The sequence below is a fragment of the Dromiciops gliroides genome, chromosome 1 (genome assembly GCF_019393635.1).
Source record: "Dromiciops gliroides isolate mDroGli1 chromosome 1, mDroGli1.pri, whole genome shotgun sequence".
Lineage (NCBI taxonomy): Eukaryota > Metazoa > Chordata > Mammalia > Microbiotheria > Microbiotheriidae > Dromiciops > Dromiciops gliroides.
This window is the reverse complement of record NC_057861.1, coordinates 684,832,795-684,855,463: the sequence shown is the minus strand read 5'-3', so window position 1 is coordinate 684,855,463 and position 22,669 is coordinate 684,832,795. Positions and strand designations below refer to the sequence as shown.

Sequence of the window (22,669 nt, the reverse complement as noted above, 5' to 3'; positions counted from 1 at the left end):
TTTTTTTCCTTTACCTCTCTAATTTGATTTTTAAAATCCTTTTTAAGCTCTTCCAGGAATTCTTGTTAGGCTTATATCAAATTTTTTTATATATATACACACATATATATATATATAATATATGTATATGTATATATATGTGTATGTATGTGTATATGTATATGTGTGTATGCATATATATATATGTGTGTGTGTATGTATGTATGTATTGAAATCTGAGGCTTTGCTTTTAACTGCTTTGACTTCATTGTCTTCTGGGTTTGTGTCCTGATCTTCCTTTCACTATAGTAACTTGTTATGATCACATTGTTTTTGTTTTTTTGATTATTTTTCAACCTATTTATCGATTTTTAACTTTAGGTTAAAGTTGGGCTCTGCTTCTGGGCTAGAGAAGGCACTGTCCCAAGCTTCAGGTCTTTCATGTTGCTATTTTCAGAGCTAGCTTTGGTGATCTCCAAGTTTTCAGTGCTACTAAGGTAGTATGGTCTAAGGAGAGGTGTGGTCATTCCTCTCGGCCTGTGCTCCAGTCTTTACCTAGGAAGGGATCTTATTCCCCTGTGGCCACCAATTTTAGCACTGCCCTGGGAATATGACCATGTTCCCCATTATCCTGCAACCACAATTGCTAGTGCTTTTCTCTATCTTGGAATTGAGACCAGGGTTCCCAGTCCCCCTGTGACCACAAGCATTTCTCTCTCACATTGGTACCACAACCAGTGCCCCTTCTCCCCTGCCATGCAAGGGCACCTATCACTTCTTTTGGCCCTGGTACTGTGACCCATGTGGGCAATACAGCAGGGTCCTGAATCCCATGCTAGAAAAGATTCTCCTACAATCTCCTTCTAACTCGTTGTCCTACTCCCCCACCCCTACTGTCCATGGGCTTAGAGCTCCTAAAGCTGAAGCCACTGCCAGCACCAATGTAGCCTCTTCCAAAGGGCTTCATGGTCTGTGTGGTCTACACTGCACTCCAGGCTTGATCACTACCCTGGTGAGACAGACCTTTCCTACTGACCTCCCAAGTTGTCTTGGACTGGAAAATAGTTTCATTTGACCTTTTGTTGGTTCTGCCACTCCAGAATTTAATTTGAGACCTTATTTTAGAATTTTTTTGGAGGAGAATTTGGGAGAGTTTGGCTCAGTGCTTCTCTACTCTGCCATCTTTGACCTACCTCCCTTAATTTGTAGTTTTCTAATAAGAGAAAAACCTGTTTCAGTCCCCCAAATTCTGATCCCTCTAGACTGCTCTGAAGGTATACTGAATGCTGAGGAAATCCTCTAGTAGGACATGGAAGATACTTAAATTACTAGACAAGAAATTTCTGGGACAATACATTTGGAAGGTCAAAAAGAATTGACTTTAATTTCAAGGTATACTGATTAAAGACAATGGGCATATATCAGCTGAATGGCCACAGGCAGTTTATTCTTGGAGGCCCCTCCCAATAAGCAATCACTATCTGAATCTAGATACCATAAGCACTGTCAGGAGCTTTCATTCTCCTCTACATGGCCCAGTGTTCACTTCAAGGAGATCGACATGTTCTAGTCTTATACATAACTTCCGGAATTGTTTGGGGATGGGCCTTCCTCAGGCCAATTCCCTGCTAATATAGGTTCAATATTGGAACAAAATGAGACACTTGTAGCTCATTGATTCAATAGTTAACAAAAAGGAAGAGGAGATTTGCTTAGCAATAGCTGGAAAAGGATGTTTGACTATGATAGGTATGGAGGACACTTAGATTTGGTTTGGAGTTAGCCTGAGTTCAAATTCTAACTCAACCATTTACTACAGTGAGACCTTGAGAAAACTCACAACTCCTTTATGCTAAATATTTCAAAAAATATTTTAATGACTAATTTATTATGATAATTATAATTATTTAGCATTCTGAGGTTTGCCTTCTAGGGGCAGTTAGGTGACATGATGGATAGATAGAATGCCTGGAGTCAGGAAGATTCATCTTCCTGAGTTCAAATCTAGCCTCAGACACTTAGTAACTGTGTGACCTTGGGCAAGTCACTTAACCCTGTTTGCCTCAATATCCTCTTCTGTAAAATGAGCTAGAAAAGGAAATGGCAAACCCCTCTAGTATCTTTGCCAAGAAAACTGTAAAGTGATATGACTGAAATGACTGAACAGGGGTTTGCAAAACACTTTACATGCCTTCCCTTATTTTACAGAGTGGATAGGGAGCTGGGAAGGGAGCTGAGTATAGTTTCCTTCCCCAAGTTGCCTATCATTCCCTACAAATTAAGCATCAAGAGAATGTCCAAGATTCCTCTTCATGGCTATTTTGTACTCAGATGACCAGTTAGTGATGTCAGCATTCTGAACCTTTAGTCAGGTGAGCTAACTAATTTATGATGGTCTCCATACTTTTAAAGAAAAAAAAAGGATCTTATAGGAATTTCCGAACCTGGGTTCCATGAGACATCAGAGAGAAGTTTACCAACCATGAAGTCTTCAAGACTTGTGGTCAAAAAGTTAGTAACCTGACTGAAAGAAAAATTCATTTATTAGTGCATTAAAGAAGACCCTTTGGATTGAGAACAGCTTTAGTTTCTTAGGGTATAGTTTGGGCCAGCTTGTAGTACACAGCCAATCAATAGTTTTCCAAGGCAGAGTGGAAACTTTGTAATTATCTCTGTTTTATTTATTCTAGATTTATGATGTCCAAATTCCATCCAACTTCAGCTTTTTGCGTGACCTTGGGAAAGTAATTTCTCATCTTACAGTATCAGTTCTACTCTTTATAAAATGAAGTTCAACTAAATAAGTTTTTCTCCTTTGAGCCCCCAAATCCTATGCTGCTTCTATAAACTATAATGTGAAAGGTTTAGATGAGGCATGAAGAAGAACTCTCCCAGTGAGAGAAATGCTAATCCCTGACATGAGTTATACAGGAAAAAAATGTAGAAAATTCTTTCCTGGAGATATTTTCAAATAGAGTAAACAGTCTTCTGATGAATGAAGTGCACAGGAAAGAGCTGGATGATTTCTCAATGATACTTCACAGCTCTTAAGTTTGATGCATCAATTGGATATCTGTGATTTGGTCCTTGGAGTCCATCTTATTTTCCACTTATGAATTATTAGCCACTTCACAAAATTATCACGGCAGTGGACACAATGACCTCTTTATTTTCTTATTCTAACAAAGTACTAAGTCTTCTGAACAAACTAAATGAACTTGTTGAACATTTCTTCTAAGAGCTGGCCTTGTCTGCCATCTGGTGGTAGTGTCTTGGTTATTGCATCAATTTCCATGTTTTGAAAATAGCTATAATGATGGAACTAATCCAGGTAACAAGCAAGTTACAACATTATGGAATTTTAGAGCTGGATGCGACTTCAGTAGCCATCTAATCCAGCCTGTCTCCGCAAAAGAATTCTCTCTATGACAGGCTTGACAATGGTCATTCAGCCTAAATTTGAAGATAGCCATTGGAACCCATTGCCTCTATTCTAATTTTGGATAACTCTAATTATTAGAATTTTTTTCTTTACATCAAGCCTGAATGTGTATTTTTGATATTTCAATGAATGACTCCTAATTCTCCCTTCTGGGGCTAAAGAGAATGAGTCTAATCACTCTTCTATGTGACAGCCCTTCATGTACTTGAAGAATCACCAGTCCTTTCCCCCTAAATTTTTTTCTTTTGGATAAATATACTCTGCTCCATCAACTGAACCTCATCTGAAGTGGTCCCAAGGCTTTTTTACACTCCTGGTTGCCCTCTTCTGGATGATTTCTAACTAATCAATGTCCTTCCTATGGTACACAAGCTTTCTCCCAAAGGGTTATCCATCATTTTTCTCTAGAGAGTTAACATAATATATGGTAGCACCCCAGAGCTAAGTGCATTTTTAAAGTTTATAAGTAAAGAGGGGGAAGGAGAAGAATAAGTAATATTTAATAATTTTACCACTAGTTTTAAAGTTGTCATGAAGCAAACAAGAAAAAAACCAAACAAAAGCCCTACTCTCTCAAGTTAAGAAGTAAGTCTGTTGTAGTTTTCTTTATAGAGACCATCTACTACGTAGGTACCAAAATAATTATTGAAAGACACATGTTGGGGCAGCTAGGTGGCGCAGTGGATAGAGCACCGGCCCTGGAGTCAGGAGTACCTGAGTTCAAATCCGGCCTCAGACACTTAACACTTACTAGCTGTGTGACCCTGGGCAAGTCACTTAACCCCAATTGCCTCACTAAAAAAAAAAAAAAAAGACACATGTTGGTATAGCTCACATTCTTGTTAGCAGTTAAAGGTGTATAAAGTTCTTTGTTCACAATAATCATGTTCAGGATGTCATCCAATTGTTATTCCCACCATTTTGCAGATGAGGAAACCAAGATTCAGATTGGTTTAGTGGCAAGCATGATGAACTGCTGAATTTGAAGTTAGGAGATTTTGTTGTAGTTTGGTTGACACTTCCTTTGTGATCATATGTAGATCACTTAATCTCTCAGGGCCCCAGTTTCTCATCTGTAAAATGGGAATAAGAATACTTGTATTGTTTACCTCACTGGGTTGTTGTGAGAAAAGCATTTTGTGAACCTTAAGATGATAGGTAAATGTGAATTGTTTTGCTGTTGTGTCATTTTTCAGTCATGCCCTATTCTTTGGGACCCCTTTTGGGGTTTCCTTGGCAAAGATACTAGGATGACCCACCATTTCCTTCTCCAGCTCATTTTATAGATGAGGTAAACAAATATAGCATTTGATTCTCAAAGCAACTCTGGGATGAAGATGTTGTTATTATCCCCATTTTACAGATGAGAAAACTGAAGCCAACAGGGTTAAGTGACTTGCCCAGGGTCACATATCTAGTGTCAGAGTCCAGAGTTGAACTCGGGAAGATGAATCTTCCTAACGCCAGTCCTGGCACTCTATCTACTGTGCTACCTAGTGTTAAGTGACTTGTCCAAGATCAGATAGCTAGACAATGGTAAAGTGGAGATTTGAACCCAAACCTTCTGACCTTTAGTCTTATTTTTTCCCCAAAGGAAATGAATGAATATGAATCTGTGTGTGGGTATTGGGGATGGGTAGAGGGAGGGGGAAGAATTGTCACTTATTTGTTTCACTTCTCATTTTCATTTTCTACCCACTTTCAGATACCTTAAGATAGCCTATTTATTTTATTAAGATGTCTCAGGGAACATGATGTTTACATTTGTAATGTTATCCACAGAGTGCTTATTGTCGGCATGCAAACTAGAAAAGCAAAGATAGCAGGTAATCAGAAAGCCTGAATTAGAGTAATTTTTAACCTTTGTCACACTACTTTAGGCACACACATTGTAGCTGTTTCAGTTAGTGTCCTTCTGGAACAAATGTCTCTTTAGAGTTATTCTTCAGTGGTACAGTAACTTTAAGGGTTGGAGCCTGCTGGCCCAGCTAGTCTCTGGAAGCATCTCATATTTTCAACAAGAAAGACCAGGTGGAATAAGGCTTGTGCCTCAGCGCAAGAAGACTTGTTAGGGACTGAGATACAAGTGTCATACTTCTAACCTGATCTGGAAGAATGCTATTTTATGAGTATCCTCATCTTCATCCTCATCACCCAAATACCCATCACCCATCATGACCACCACCACCCACCACCCATTATCCATCACTACCACCCCTTAGACTTCATTGTAATAGAGAACTCCTGGTGAAGAAACTCCTTTTATCAATGCAAGTTGGCACCAGCTTTGCAACTTATAGTCCTAGCAAATTGCCTGGAGGCACTGAGAGTTTGAATGACAGGACTTGTACCAGGGTCTTCTTGGGTATACTATACCATGCTGTATTAAGTGGTTTAATGAATTTTAAGATGTTTACTTAAAGATAGTAATTCATTGTACTTGAATGTTCATTACTTGAAGAATATATGATTTCTGTTCATTTGGTAACTGAAGATCTAGAAAACAAAGTTCGTTGTACCAAAGTCCTTGCCACTGAGTCTTTCTGACTCCTAGCTGAAACCTATATTCGTGTTTCTCCATTTTAGAATGTGAGCTCCTTGACAGCAGTGCTTAGCATGGTACTTTGCATATAAATGAATGCTTAGTAAATGGTTTTTAATCCATTTCTTACTTCTAACTTTACAACCAATCTCACAAGCTGATGTTCTTTGAGAGTTTACCATGGTATACGATTTCATCATCTTGCTGTCAACCTGGTGATGAGGTTAGTCTTTAGATCACAGATGTAACCTCCATCATTAGGCCTATATTTGAAGTCTTCCTAGCATGGTAGAACCCACCAGAGCTTATACTCCACTGGTATTGCCTTCATGAGGTCAAGGTTACCTGCACAATTTAATGAACCATTAGAAATGGGCTTCATTGAATTCCATTTATGATCATAGGACTATAACACTGAGGAATCAAATGCACAACTCCTCAGGCCAGCCCTAAATGTAAAGATTTGGCACTGAGACTTTTCCTGGCAAAGTCTCATTGTGATGAGTGTAATGTTTGATTCAAGGGGCCATATTTTAAGAAGGATATTGAGATGCTAGAAAAGATAAAAAAGGTGACCTGTATGATGAAGGGACTGGAAATATAAAGAAGCTAGAGACATTTAACCCAAAGGAGAGAAAGACTTAGGGAGGACCTGCTTGCTAGCTATCTTTAAATATTTGAAGAGCTCTCACATGAAAGAGGGCTTGGACCTATTTTGTTTGGCCCCAGACACTAACTAGTCATTCACTGAGAATGGAATTGAGCTAGAGAAGGAAATGGCAAACCACTCAAGTATCTTTGCCAAAGAACCCCCAAATGGGGTAAGAAATGTTTGGGGGAGACTTGAAACCTGGATTGGGGACTAGCTCACCCAAAGAATTGGAGGCTCGTCATGAATCTTGTAAAATAAAAAGAGATTTTATTAGTAGAGAGGAAAGTATGGCCAGGGAACAGATCACCTTGGTGACTGTCCCATTGGAGTAAGAGAAGACTGATCTTTCGTATCTTTACAAAACAAAAAAGGGAAGGGAATTACAAGGTAAGGGGAAATGCAAAGACTGGGGCTGGATATATAAGAGGGGATCTTTGATAACAAGATATCAGTGGGATATGTAGCATCTAATCATGTCCTGCATATCCTCTTGCAGACCTTAGTATTTCTTATCAGCATACTGGGGTCATGTCTTGCCACACCTCGTACCAGAGGTGGGAGAGCTGCTTTTCTCTTGGTCTTTGAAGGTTGGGATCTTAAGGTTTTTGGGGTCCCACTGCATTCTCATAACAATAAAGAGTTGAATACAACTGAAATGACTGAAGAACAACTCTAGAGGAGGATGACTATTCTTTGGAGAGTTGTTCTTCCTTCTGTTTTTCCAAGATCAATGACATCATGAGGATGATCACTTGTTCATGAATTGACTTTAAGTGAGGCAGAGCTGCTCAGAGTCATCAGCCTCATTTTTCCTCCAGAGTCATCCAGTGGCAAGACAAAAGTCAAGAGGACTAGCAGATGGCCCAAGATGCATTGGGTGACCTTGGCTTTTCTAAATTAAGGTCTTTCCAAGGTCTTTGTCTAAGGCAACACCCATTCAATGACTATGGACTAGGGAAGAATTAAGACAAAAGATGTCCTAATTTACCATTACAAAAATATCATTCTATAGGGGGAGACCCTCAAAGTTTCTGGCCAGAATAGAAAACAACTGCTATTTACACTCATTCTAAGCTATCAAAACAATGAGCCACTGAGGCTTGGACTGGAGGTTATCATTGGCCTGAAAGCCAGAGCGATTTGGGTTTAAAGACCATGTCAAGTAGCTCCATTTGAAACACAACGGCCTTTGAAAAACTTATTTTTTTCTGGAGCTATATGTCAAGAAATCATAAATGAGAATTGCAGAGGATAAAAAAGTAAATTGTCCCAGCATTTTGAAAATTAAAAATAACAATTAAATAAATGTTAAAAATGAAAATAAAAAACCTAGCCCTTAGATCCCCAAATTATATTAAAAATTATAAGCGATCAAGCGTTATATTCCTATGGACAGAACCCCCAAATGTAAGGATATGGTGCGCCAAGTGGAGAAAGGGACCACATGTGGTAAGAGAAAATGAAGAAGAGGAAGAGGAAGAGGAAGAAGAGGAAGGAGGAGGAGAAGGAGAAGAGGAAGAGCAGCATATCTCAACTTCTACTTAAATTGGCAGGTTGGGTCCATTGGAAGAGTTATAGTAAACCAAAAGGTTCATTTGAAAGAACTGGGGTTATTTAGCTTGGAGAACACTTAGGGGGCTGTTGATAGCTTTTTTTCCCCCAGTATTAGAAAGACTATCAAATGGAAGAAGGGTTTAGTTTGCTTTTCTTGGTCCTAAAGAGTACAACTACATGGAATTTGTCGAGAAATGTATGTAATTAATCCATCTAACCTTGATATAAGGAAAATTTCCTAGCAATTAAATCTATTGAAAAATTGAATGGGGCTCCTTTGAGTTCTTTGAATGAAGGCAAAATAACCACTTGTTTGTCTTTTGTAGAAAGGATTCTTGGTCAGATACGGCAATAAATGAAGTCTGAGGCTTTTTCTAGCTCTGAAATTCTGTGATACATTATATTGTGTGCAACAGACTGTCATATTAAAAATAACTTGGGTTCCAATGAAAAACAAACCCACAAGAGTTTTAGAAAGACCAAATATAACTACAATGACACATATGGACTGAGTTGATAATCCTAAAGCAGGCTGGGCACAGCCCTCTCATGCCAGGCCCTCATACTTGTAGGACTAGAAGTACCATGCTACTGATGATCTCTTCTCTGACACACTTTCCAAAAAGATAAAAGATTCAGTTTACCTCACTAGCTACAGGGCAAATGCCTAGTAATCTCTCTTACAATATGATCTGGGCCTCAGGTAAGCTACCTGATAAATAAGAATTTATCCTGATTTTAAAGACACCTGTAGAGGTAGATTCTTCAGGGATTAAAAAGTATATTATTATTATTATTGTTGTTGTTGTTAAAGGGACTTACGGATTATTAATATTTACAGAAAGATAAAACTCTATATTTACTATTCTTTTCCTACCTATAAATTAAAATTTTCCCTAAGTCCCACTGTAAACTCAGATTTTTATTTTTTTAATCGTATTAATCTCTGTTCTTTTCCACAGTGTGCTTTCTGTTTTCATTCTCCTGACGTATTAATATGATATCCCATTACTTTTGCCACAAAGAATATTTATACTTATTTTCGTGCTTATCTCTTCTTCCTTTTTCTTTCCCTCAAGGCAACTTCTCTCAGCAATTCATTCTAGTGTTTAACAATGGCCTCTTGTCAGAAAGATCTTCCTTTTCCCAGATTTAAATTTACCTTATAATCAAGAGATATATCTTTTTTTGTTTCCTAGGCCTTTGATGCCTTTTCAGTCTTCCCAAGAATGTAAATAACTCTTTAAAAGTTGCAGATGTTAAATTATTTGTAAGATCTATCTGTATATTGTGGGTAATGATAATTTACCCAGCAGTTAACCCTAGATTCTTGGCATATAGGAATCAAACTTTTATATTGTTATTCAGGTGGTTAGAGCAATTATTATTTTGGTTTTCTTGGAGCATCCTGAGGTACTTTTGAATGTACTGACATATCCTAATGCCCTAATTACCTGAGGTAGTAAAGAGTTACTTGACCTCAACTCACACATTCATTCATATCATATTTTCTCTCTCTCCCCCCTCTCTCCCCCCATCCTTATCTCCTTATCAATATCCTTATCTCCTTCTCTTTATCCTTATCCTCTTGTATTCCAACCATGAAAGAGAGACTTTTATTTTTGTTTTTGTATTCCCAGCATGGACCCCTACATGACACAATGGATAGAACACCATGCCTGGAGTGAGGAAGACTCATCTTCCTGACTTCAAATCTGGCCTCAGACACTAGCTGTATGAATCCCTGGGCAAGTCACTTAACCCTGTTTGTCTTAGTTTCTTCATCTGTAAAATGAGCTAGAGAAGGAAATAGCAAGCCATTCCAGTATATTTGACAAGAAAATCCTCAAATGGTGTCAAGAAGAGTGGGATAATACTGAAATAACAACCAAAAATCCGCAGAACCTTGGACAGCACCTTATACATAATAGACATTTAATGTTGAATTATTAAAGAGAATTGAGTGTGTTGGTTAAAAAACCCCCAAACACCTAGTACGACAATATAAATATTACTGTTTTAAAAAAAACAATTATTCTTTACAAGTATTTAGATTTTTAAATCTTTAGGGCTTGAAAATGAATAGTCACACATTCTTTCCCAAGTAGAAGCTAATTTCATTAGATTATAAATTCTCTGCTTTTTATTAGGGTTATCTCAAAATTTTAGTTTAAAGCTGAATTATAATTATTTTATTTTCCCTAACATGCTTATCTTTTCTTTGTTTGAAGGACATCTGTGTATACCTAAAAATTCCATCTGTAATTGGACCTTAGACAATGATTTACCACTCACTTCTGGGATTCCTATAATAGCCTGCAGATGCCTGGAGATGGGACTGCATATAATTGGTTTGACAGTTTCTGATGTAGCATCCACTGAACCAACTCAGGGTCTGTTTAATGTGACACTGGAAAAAGTAGGTATTGGACTTCTTGAACTTGACAGTTCATCTCCAGAAGTGCTTATTCTACTACCATTAAAGGTATGAGCTCATATTTACTTCTCTGAGAAACCTGCCTCATTCTGTGACTTAAAACAATTAATTTTTTGTACCTCAGTTTCCTCATCTGCAATGAAGGATAGTGACATTGATCACTTGGCTTGATTTGAGCTGTGATATGAGATACTGATATTGAAAATAGAGCAGCATAACCACTCCCCTACACGCTTCCTACCTCCATTCTCCATATTTCCTGTTGTTCCTTAGGTTTGGAATGCTGCTAAATAGACAGTGTATTATGGAAAAGAGATTTCTTGACTTCGAGTCAGTGTCCTGGGCATCTGTGTTTTTTCACACTGAGTCTGACTCAGTCTAATGTTTCTGTCTCCCAATGGCTGTCAAAAAACATCTGGTAACCCAAGGTTGATGTTTTATAATATGGCATGTAACAAAAATACCTACCCAGACATTTCAACAGTATATATTTATTTCTCCATGAGAGAAATGACATAGTTTTAATCCCACTATAGTTTTGTTTTGTTTTGGATTTTTTTTAAGGATAAGTATTTGAAACTACTTTTCTCTTTCAGTTGAAAAGTGTGTCAAGAATCAAAGATAAAATAGGAAACTTCCATTCTATTTAATGCCAAGGACCAGTTTTGCACATGTATTATTCATACAAATAATAGTTTGTAGTCAAAATTAGGATGATATTAGGAGATAGAACTGATCATTGAAACCATAGTTTTTCCCGACTTGAATTTTTTTAACCTTTATTTAATTACCTTGTGTTTTTTTTCAGCAACATATTTCAGAATCTGTTAGAAACCTGATTTTAAGTTTCAGTGATGAAAAAATGCAAACTCTTCCGATGTGGGGCAGCAGTAATAATAGGTAATGATGATGATGTACATCTTTCACTCTGTGTCTGAAAAGGCAGTCCTGCAAAGAGCCCTGGATTGAGAATCAAGAGACCTAGATTCTATTCCTATCTTTGCCACTAGTAGGTTGACCTTAGACAAATCAGTTCAACTCTCTGGGCCTCCATCTTGTTTCCCTGTAAAATGAATGGGGGTTAGAACAGGGCTGGACTAGAAGATACTTAAAGTTGCTTCCAGCTAAGGCAGTTCCATGGCATATTCACTTAGCACAATGACATACATAACCAGGAGTATCTCTGGGGAATCTTACTTTGATTTGGATTCTGTGCTGGACATCCTTCATAAGAATTACAAATACAATTAACAAGCTGATCTGTCACTTTTTTCCCTCTCTTCCCTCCTCCCTGCTTCCTTGATATTTATTATCAGAGGGTTCAGGTTGTTGTTGTTTTATTTGTGAAGGAAGTTTTTATATGCGTGAGGAACACCTTTTTGAAGGAGAGCTTTTAAGGAAACATTTAATTCTCATAAATCAGTTAGTCTGTCAATAAACATTTGAGTACCAACTATGTTCCAAGCACTGTGCTAAGCACCAGGGATATAAAGAAAGTCAAAAGACAATCACTAGGAGCAGCTAGGTGGCACAGTAGATAAAGCACTGGCCCTGGATTCAGGAGGACCTGAGTTCAAATCCGGACTCAGACTTGACATTCTCTAGCTGTGTGACCTTGGGCAAGTCACTTAACCCCCATTGCCCTGCCTCGCTCCCCCCCCTACCAAAAGACAATCTATTCTCTAGTAGATCACAGTCTTTGGAGGAGACAATATGTGTAAGCAAGCTATGTAATTGGAAATATTCAAAAGAGGGAAGGCAGTAGAATTATGGATGATTGATAAAAGCTTCCTGTGGAAGAGGGATATTAGTTTGGACTTGAAGGAAGTCAAGAAAACTAAGAGGTAGGGATAAGGAGGGAGAGTTAGTGAAAATGCCTGGAATTGGGAGATAAAATTTCTTGTTTAAGGAATATCAAAGAATCCAGTGTCACTATATGAAAGACTATGGTGTGTGTGTGTGTGTGTGTGTGTGTGTGTGTGTGTGTGTGTGTGTGTGTGTGTGTGTGTGTGTGTAGGATAAGGTTCAGGAAAACTGGAAAGGTAGGGAAGGGGAGGTAGGTGAAGTATTGAACACCAAACAAGATTTTATATATGATTCTTCATGTGACAAGTCATTGGAATTTACTGAGTAGTAGGGCTCTACAGAGAATAACAGTGATGTAATCCTTGTATTCTCTGTACTTTTCGGTCAATTATATAACAATAAAGATGTGGTTTGTTATAGATATCATTCATGAAAACCTGCATATTATCCTATTATACCTTCTTCAAGGTATATATACTTTATACCCATATAAGATATTCTCATAAGGATTCTGGAGAGATAGAAAAGTAGGTATATGGGTCTATAGTAAATGATACATTTTAATTGCCCTTTTCTCAGTTATGATGATGATGATGTCCATGGTTTAAAAAAAAATTGGTAATCTCCACTTTTGAGAAGCCATTCCTCAACAGTCTCAAAATTTTGTTGCCTCAAGCATTGACCTGTTCTATTTATACTTGGTTCAGTCCAAATGCTCTTCCCATTTTTTTTCTCTTCCAATTTTAAAAAAAGTGTGATCTGTACTTTCTCATGCAGAATACTAGGAATTGTCGTCTCAGAGTCCAAACATGAATGTTCTAATATCATTAAAGGATAGAAGAGTTATATAAATTGACAGATCTTTTCACTGGGGGGTATATTTATTGTCTTTTCAGTTTTATCCTTAAAAGTCACTCAAGATAATCTGGATTAATTGAGTCTCTTTCCCAACTTTCTGCAAACTTGTTTTTCTTCTGCTATTTCATGAGGTAATAATGTTAGTAACTTTCTACCATCCTTCTCTGTAAGGCTGTACAAATGAGTTTATATTTAAAATTATGTTCTTGTCCTTGATTGCCAATTTAAGGACATCAAATGATTGTTTGATAAGGAGCTTCCTCATTTTGTTTTTTTCTCCTTGTGTAAGAAGTGATTTGATATAAGTCGAACTTCTTTAGGAAATTATTATCTATATTGATATATGTTATTTTATCTAGTTCTCATTTTTAAATATCATCAGTGTTTAAATAGTTAAGGCTAGAGTTACATATATTTTCTCATTTTTAATCTTTCTTTTTATTTGATACTGATTTTGATCTTTGCTGTTGCAAGTTAATGATATCATACATAGAAAGCTGATTCAAAAGTTACCACACTGCTAACCAGTCACTTACAAACTGTTAAATTTGATGTCAGTTTTGTCACTTTGATGTTTCATGATATTACCTGGTGTTAATCTCCTAATTCTCTTCTTCAGTTTTTTTTTTACAGTATCTATCTATCTATCTATCTATCTATCTATCTATCTATCTATCTATCTATCTATCTATCTATCTATCTGTCTGTCTGTCTGTCTGTCTGTCTGTCTGTCTGCCGATAACTTTGAGTTTTCTGTATAAGCTAGCACTTACCACAGGGCCTGGCACATAATAGATGCTTAATAGCTGTTTGTTGATTGACTAAGAATCTATGAGCCTTTAAAATCTTTTATTTCTTATTCTGAAAGCATATAACATTACCTGCATAAAATACCAAAACTAAAGGCCAAAATGTTGAGACTTGGAATCATAGTTAACACATCAGTTTTCTATATTTCTATGTAATTTCTAAATTTAATTATTATTTTAAGATTTATAAAGCACTTTTCTTATAACTCTGTGAGACAAGTAGTTCATTATACCCCCATTTTACAAATGAGACAGGAACTCTGAGGAGGTAGGTGGCATGTTTGTGGTGTCACAGTTGCAAGTGTCAAAGTCAAGATTTAATATCAGGTCTCCTAACTCCAAATCCAGATGTTTCCCTTCATTTTAAGCATGTAGAGAATAATTTTACACACACACATATATACATACAAGCATGCATGCATGCATGCATACATATACCTATACACACACACACATATTTGTATCTAATGGTAGCCATCTCCAGTTCAGGGAAGAGAAGAAAAAGAAAAAAAGAAATTTACATGATAATTTTGTTGTATATTTGAAAGGAATAGCTAGTTATGCATAGTAGATTTGCAGTTTCAAGTACAATCATCTTTTTATTGTACTATGTTATGGAAATGCTTGTTTTATTCCATAAATTAAAAAAAAAACCCAAACCTTTGCTGTAGCACTTTAAGTTTTACAAAACACCTCTTTCATATTAACCATGTGAGGCAGATAATGAAAATATTACTCTACTCTATTCAACTCAAGAAATGTTTATTCAGTACCTAGTAAGTCAAGCCAGTTGGTAGGTACTGGCAATACAAAAACAAAAGTGTAAGAATCATACCCTCACTCCAATGAGCTTATGTTCTACTAGAAGGCTACAGCATACATATGAATACAGTACAAGGAAAACTGACTATAGAGAAAGCTTTAACAACTGGAGGAATCATGGAAGGATTCATAGACTGGGTGGTACCTTAGTTGAACCTTGAAGTAAAATAAGGTTTCTGAAGTGGTGGATATGAAGAAGAAATGCATTTTAGGCATGAATGGAGAAAGGCTTATATGGAAGGATGGAAGGGAGACTCAGAATATTATTTGGGGAAAGGCTAGTAGTCTAGTGTAGCTAGAATTTAGAGTCTGAGAAGGGGAATTGTATGAAATAAGATTGGAAAAGTTGGTTGGGAGCCAGACTGTAGACTGTTGTAAATGCCATAATAAGTCATTTGTATTTGTTCTGTTGCCATGAGGAGCCAGTGCAGGTTTTTAAGTGGAAGAATGATATAACCAGAACTGTTATCTGTGAACTATTATTTTGGTGGATTTATGGAGTAAGACTGGAAGAAGAGAGAACCCTGAGGCAGGAGCTCAATTAAAAGAATGTAATAGTACTCTAGGTGAGAAGTACTGAAGGCTTGACCTGGTGATGATTGTGTGAGGGGAGAGAAAGGGACAGATATGAAAGATGTTGTGGTAGAATCAATGACAACCATCCAATAGATATGGAGGGCAAGGGAGAAGGCAGGGGGTTAAGGAAATCTTGATTATAAATCTGGGTGATTGAAAGGTTAGTGGTACTCTTAAAAGAAATAGGACAGTGGAGGGAGAATGCATTGGAAGGGGGAAGACTTTAAGTCTGATCATGGAACCTCCAAGTGGGAAAGACCCTTAGAAGAAGGTTCAACTCGAAAGAATCAAGTAGGCCAACCCATGCCTGAAAAAGAAACCCCTCTTCAATATACCTGATGCATGTTTATCCAATCCATACTTAAAGACCTCCTCTGAGGGGGAAGCATCACCTTCTGAGGTGGTCTATTAGACTTTTAAATAACTATAGTTATTCAAAAGATTTCCCTTATATTAAGCTTAAATTGAAACTTTTATTCTCCTGCCCCTTATTTCTAGTTCTGGTTTCTGCAGTCACGCAGAACAAGTCTAATTATTTTTTCCAAATGAAAGTCCATTAACTACTTGAAGATACATATTATGGAGCCCCAATTTTTCTTTTTGCTAATGGATACACAGATCCTTCAAGCAATCCTCATAACCTCAAAGATGTTCCATATCTTGGTTGTCTTTCTCTGGATAGGTTGCAGAATACATTAATGTCCTTCCTAAAATGTGTTGTCCAGAAGTGAATGTGGTGCTACATGTATAGTGCCCAAATTAAAAGTTAAGGTGTCCTGGGTTCCTGGGTTCAGATCCTGCCTTTTAACATCAACTCGTTTTGCAAACCTGGGCATGCCATTTCATTTCTTTGAGCCTCACTTTTTTCCTTTAAAATGGGGATAATGATTCCTGAAACACGTAGTTTACAGGGTTAGGGAGAGGCTCAAATGAGATGATGTATGTAAATCAATTTGTTAATTTTAAAGCACCTTAAAAGTGTCTGATGTTATGACTATTATCTCCATTTTCCAGATACTCTCCCTAGGAAGATCTACTTACATGCAAAGGTAGGTAGGTAGGCAGAAATAATTATCTGCCATACAATCTCTACATATACCACCAGGTGGCAGTTGGAGCTCAAGATCCCAGGTCCCCTTTAGTCCGTTTTGCCCATGTGTAGAGGCACTAGGTAGGTGAGCAGGAGTGGTCCTCTTTGTATTCCTTTTAGATCCTAGACTCCGAGTGCTTTAGAAATCAACCCAGATTCTATATCATCTCATTATCATTGATAATCTTTAAACTTCCCACCTTAGATTACTAATGCCTTAGCATTACTTAGATTACTAAAGTGGGAAGTTTAAAGATTATCAATTTTAATTCACAAATTTATCAAAATGACTCAGTCCCAACCCCACCAAGATTCTTACTACTTTTCCACTTTTATGTGTGACACAAGGACCACATGTTTACTTTGTAGACTATAGTACATTTAATGAATGAAAGTGAAAACAAAGCTACTACACTAAATGTCCCAAGTGGTTGGCAACCCTCCTCTTCTAGAGAGGAAGTTATGTGTTAAAATGGATAGGATGATGGATTTGTAGTCAGAAATTTCTGGGTACCCATCTTGCCTCAAACACTCACTGTGTGACCTACGGAAAGTAATTTAACCTCTCTGAGCCTTATTTTCCTTATCTGTAAAAATGTGGGAATTATATTCAATGGTCTCTAATGCTCCTTTTAGTCTAAATCTATGATCCTATGGTCTCCTGAGTCTAAAATTTCAACTCTCATATGGTTGTGGACACTCATGTCAAGATATAAATTCTCAACTTTATTTTCACAAGGAAACAGATGTGGGCTGAACACATTTATAAAGGGAGGCCATCAAGTCTTGCCCCAGTCTCAGAGGCTCTGAGAAAGAGAAAAGAAAAAGTCTCAGTTTAAAGTAGATAGAGATTTCGTCAATGATAAGGCAAAACCTATAGTCTGATGGTAACTGGTGCATCTCTCCAGCATCTTCAACATCAACCTATGCCAACTCTAGACTAAGCTCAGGTTCCCCATGAACTTAAGCTACAAATATATCTTCTGGTATGTTTTCCCCACATCTATATGGCCATGGTTTTACAACAGTTTGAATGCTGTTAATTCAAACCTAAGGATACGTAAAAGCACGAAAAGGAAAAGGAAAGAGGGTAAAGGAGGAGAAGATGGGAACAAAGTGCTGTGTCATCCTTCTTAAATTCTCACCACAGCTTCAAGGAGTATTGAGACCCTTTCATTTGGTTGTTTATTTATAATGAGCAACTTTTTCTACCCCACTTCTGTTCCTTTGGCACCTAACAAAAACAAAGGGGAAAACACCTGAACCTTGCTACAACCAAGTCTTGTGCAAAAAAGAAGAGAGGCTCAAAACTTAAATGATTGGCCCATGGTCCCCTGGCTATTAAGTGTCAGAGACAACATTTAAACCAAGAGTTTCTGACTTCCATTACTCTATATAACAGATACTGCATATTTTGAAAGACAGTAAATGCTACCGTAACTATTCTCATTCTCAATACATAGAATTTATTGTGTGCATTGCAGATGCTTTGGAGCATACATTATTAAAGAAAGACACAAATCCAAGTCCCAAAGAGCTTTCTCTTTTTAGAGTGGAATTAATTTTTTTTTCAGAGTTTCATTGTAAATAGATTTGAAATAATATTGTCTGAGAATCTCAAAATTAATTTTAAGTCCACTTTGATTTCAATGTCATAATACTGTTAATCATAGTCATGCATATGTTGAAATCTATGAATCTGCCATATTTCTAAACAAAAGCATCAAACCTTAGACCTTTTTATTCAAGAGTCACTTAGCAATTTTTGCATTTATGGCTCAAATGCACCTCTCATTCTATTCAGGTAAAGCTCATCCATCCAGTTATGTCCATTTTTCAACCATTGTAGACCTGTACTCTGTTTTCTATCAGTCTTTAGCGCCTAACAGAACTGTTAATCACCATAGTCTTTGTGAGTTGTTTTAAACAATTTGGACGGTGGCAAAATCCTTTCCATTCAACTAATGTACTATTTGAATAGAACTGCAGGTGTAGCAGAGAAATGCAAAATTGCAGGTGGAGATGTAGTGAATTCAACTGTCAATCATATGTTTGCTGCTTTTTTTTTTTTTTTTTTTGCGAGGCAATGAGGGTTAAGTGACTTGCCCAGGGTCACACAGCTAGTAAGCATCAAGTGTCTGAGGCTGGATTTGAACTAAGGTCCTCCTGAATCTAGGGCCAGTGCTTTAACCACTGTGTCACCTAGCTGCCCCTTAATCATATGCTGTTGAACTGAGAGCAATGGTCTTCTTTAGTTTGCTAGACATTAGCATGAAAGCAAGGACTGAGACTTTGTTAAATTTTTAAAAAAATCTTGCCCAGTGCTAAGACAGAGCTTTGCATAAAGTAGATGCATAGTGAATGTTTACTCATTTGATTTAGCTCATATTTTCTAAATGTTGCAGCTACCCATCATGTTGTGAGAAGGCTTTGTTTCCCTAAATATTCATAAGTTCCAGTTCCTTCAAAAGCAATAGGGTACCTTTTAATTTTTTTTTTTAAATTGTGAAATGAAAATGGTGGAAGGACATCTCAATTCATTCTCAACAGGATTTTTCACTTTTCATTTTCTCTACTTGTCCCACTCACCCCTAAAATGGAATGGAATCCTGTTGTGGTTGTTTGTCCTTTGTTCTTGAAGAGGACCATGACATTGGGGTGATGTCATGACTAGCAGTGAATTGGAGTTAAGTGAGGGAAGGCTGTGCCAGGTCACCAACCTCCTGAGCCATTTGGGTCCAGTGGCAAGATATACATCAGGACCACAGGAGATGGCCACATATGTTTAAGGCATGAGGTTAAATGACTTGCCTAGGGTCATACAGCTACTATGTGTCTGTGGTGAGATTTGAACTCGGGTCATTCCAACTTCAGGGCCAGTGCTCTATCCACTGTGTCACCTAGCTGCCTCTAGAATGGTTTCCTACCTATGGCAGCAAAGAGGAGAAAACTATTCTGCAGTTATTCCAGGAGGGGGCAACTAAGTTATCCTAAGGTCATGCAAGTCACTGAAGGATTTCCCTATGGATTTCTGACAGCCTGGCTTCTGAAGTCAACTGATTTCTGGGTTGTGAAACACATTCAGTGTTTAACAAAGGAATTTGAATTTGTTTCTAGATTTAATAGGGAGTCACCAATGTTTATTGAGCAGGGATATGACATGGTGAGACTGAGATTTTTGGAAAATCACTTTGACAGCTATGTGGAAGATGAAATGGAGAGAAGAGATTTGATTCAGAGAGGCTAATTAGGAGGTTTTTGTACTAATATGGTCAGGAGATGATTAGAACCTGACATGAACTAGAGTGAGATCAGAGAAAAGAGAACAGAACTGAATTATTGAAGAACTAGTATAGTTAACTGATTTTATGTATTGGGTAAGAGAGAACAATTTTTGCATAGTTCATTAAGCATAATAATAGCTAACATATAGAATTTAAGGTTTGCTAAACACTTTACACACATCATTTCACTTCATTCTGGCATCAATCCTATGAACCAAGTATTATTATTCTCTTAATTTTAAAGATGAGTAAACAAGTTCACACAACTCTTAAGTATCCAAGACAAGATTCCAACCTGGGTTTTTCCAACTCCAAATTCAATACTCTAACCACTATGGCATGCTGCTTATTTCCATAGCTGTTGCTTGTGGTGACAAACTAGAATCATCTGTCCTTTTGCATGTGTTACATTAGGGCAATGGTACCATAATAAGTGTCCATCCTGTTCAGCCATAACCATGTAGACCATGTTTAAATTAAATATCAATAGAGACAGCATGGTGTAGTGGAAATTTTCTCTATATCTATCATTTATCAATCATCTATCTATCTATCTATCTATCATCCATCCATCCATCCATCTATCTATCTATCTATCCATCCATCCATCCATCCATCCATCCATCCATCCATCCATCCATCCATCCATCCATCTATCTATCTATCTATCTATCTATCTATCTATCTATCTATCTATCTATCTATCCATATATATACCTGGAGTAAGAAAAGACTGATTTAGAGAGAATTTCAAATCCTACCTCTGACAATTAGCTGTGTGACCTTGGACAATTCACTTAATCTCTCTAAGTTTCTGTTTCCTCAGGAGGAAAGGAAAAAAAAAATGTGAATTGAATTAGATGACCTCTGCAGTCTCCTTCAGCTCTAACTCTGTGAATCCTTGATCCTGTGAAACACTTTGAGCCTCAGTTTCTTCACATGTAAAATGTGGATAATAGTACTTGTAATGCCTAACTCACAGGGTTGGGAGACTATCAAATGAGACAATATAGGTAAACCACTCTATAAATCTTAAAGCCCTAAATAAGTGCTAAGTTTCCAACATGCTCCTTTTTCCTGGATGGGTTTTGAAAATGCTCCAAATAACTTTTTTCCAAAGTTAACGTAGTATAATTCCACATTCCTGTTATATGCTGGAACAGCATTATCTACAACTGGATTAGTAATCACTCATTCTATCAACATACAATCCAGTGGAATTCATTTCTAATTCTGGTGCTCACTCAGGATCAAAGGGAAGGTAACTAGAAACTCTCATTATGAATGAATGGGAGCAAACATGGGATGGCAATTAGCTTATTTTGTTTAGTCATCAGAATCAATGTCTGTCTTGGGCATGGACTTCAGTAAACTTTGTTAAATATTCTCCATCCTATCTATAAATTTATCATTAAGATACATACTCCAGTTGCAGCTTTGTCTCCCCTGGTTCCTAAGTACATTACATCCCATTACATTTAGCACTGTCAGAGTATCCAAGATATCAGCCTAGGACTAATGTTTCAGTGAGAGTTCAAGAACTCCCCAGAGCAAGAGGGATTACATGAGTCATTTGATGCCCACAAATGAAGGGTTTGACATTGGTAGTCTAGTACTTTGTGTGCTTTCAGATTTCTCTTTATTTCTTTTTCTTTTTTTTTTTTTTAGCAGTTGGAAACCCACATCAACATTCTTTTATAACTTGCAATACTTGGAACCAATAAGTAGCACTACTTCACTCACCAGTAGAGGTAGACTGATAGGAAAGCCAATCTTTGATTTGCCAATATTTGGCATCATACATATTTAGCTGGATTCTGACAAAATGCTTCCAGGGGGTCTCTGGGAGACTGATGAACCAACAACCATTTGCCTACTAAGTATATTTTACTATAGTGATCAGTTCTGAGCACTCATGAATATAACCACAGTAAAACAACAACAACAAAACAACCACAGTGGAAGAAATTTTGCTTTACATTTGTGATGTCTTAAAGAGGTCCATATCTTGGATGGTAGCCTCTGATTTACAGTGGAAAATTTACAGTTTAACTTTTGTTTGAAGCAATGGGTTATATAATCAAGTAATAAGAATTTCTGATATTCATCACACCAGAAACTCTGATTAAAATAAATCCATTCTCTTTGGTCTAACATTGAAGATTAGAATTACAATCAATTTAACTGCGTTATTAAGGGGAAAAACCCCATTCAGTAACCACCTGCCAGTAAGATGGCAAATTTTAAATATCCTATTCTCCATGTCTCTGAGATTGCATGGGAGAACACATTACCATGAGAACTTATTCTAACTGAGGCTGTTTTATAATTTTACATATAAGCTTTTCCTTCCAGGCTCATTTTTCCTCTCATTTCAGCAATAGGTTCTTTGCAAAAGCATCCTGTAACTCAACAACAGTGGTTTCTAGATCTGTTAGTAGACTGCCACCATTAACTTAGTTTTTGCTGAGGAGCAGGAATTCACTCTACCTTGACCTTGATCACGCAATGGGTCAGTAAGACTAATAAGTCTATTTAGTCACCTGAAGTTCTGAAGACTATTCTATAATTCCTATGGGGAATTTCATGTTTCTCACATAGCTGGATCTTTCCCAGAATGTAAGGATTTTTGGGGGCAGGGCAGAGCTTGGGAGTCATTGCATTGTTTTAAAATAAACACAATTAACTATTTATACTTATAGTCAATGTTTCAGTCCCTTCTGATTATAATTATAACTAGTATTTACACACACACACACACGCACACACATATATTTATTCCTCATAACAACTCTGTGTAGTAGGTGTTATTATCCTC

At 37.1% G+C, this 22,669-nt stretch overlaps 1 protein-coding gene across 1 annotated transcript in view; it reads left to right on the top strand.

Moving 5' to 3' along the window:
- The window catches only part of PKD1L1 (polycystin 1 like 1, transient receptor potential channel interacting), a 166,545-nt gene that overhangs the window by 11,200 nt on the left and 132,676 nt on the right, over positions 1-22,669 (top strand). Inside the window, exons 2-3 of the mRNA XM_044001117.1 lie at positions 10,401-10,654; positions 11,415-11,506. Of these exons, the coding sequence (XP_043857052.1) occupies positions 10,401-10,654; positions 11,415-11,506 (346 nt within the window). The remainder of the gene's footprint in view (positions 1-10,400; positions 10,655-11,414; positions 11,507-22,669) is intronic.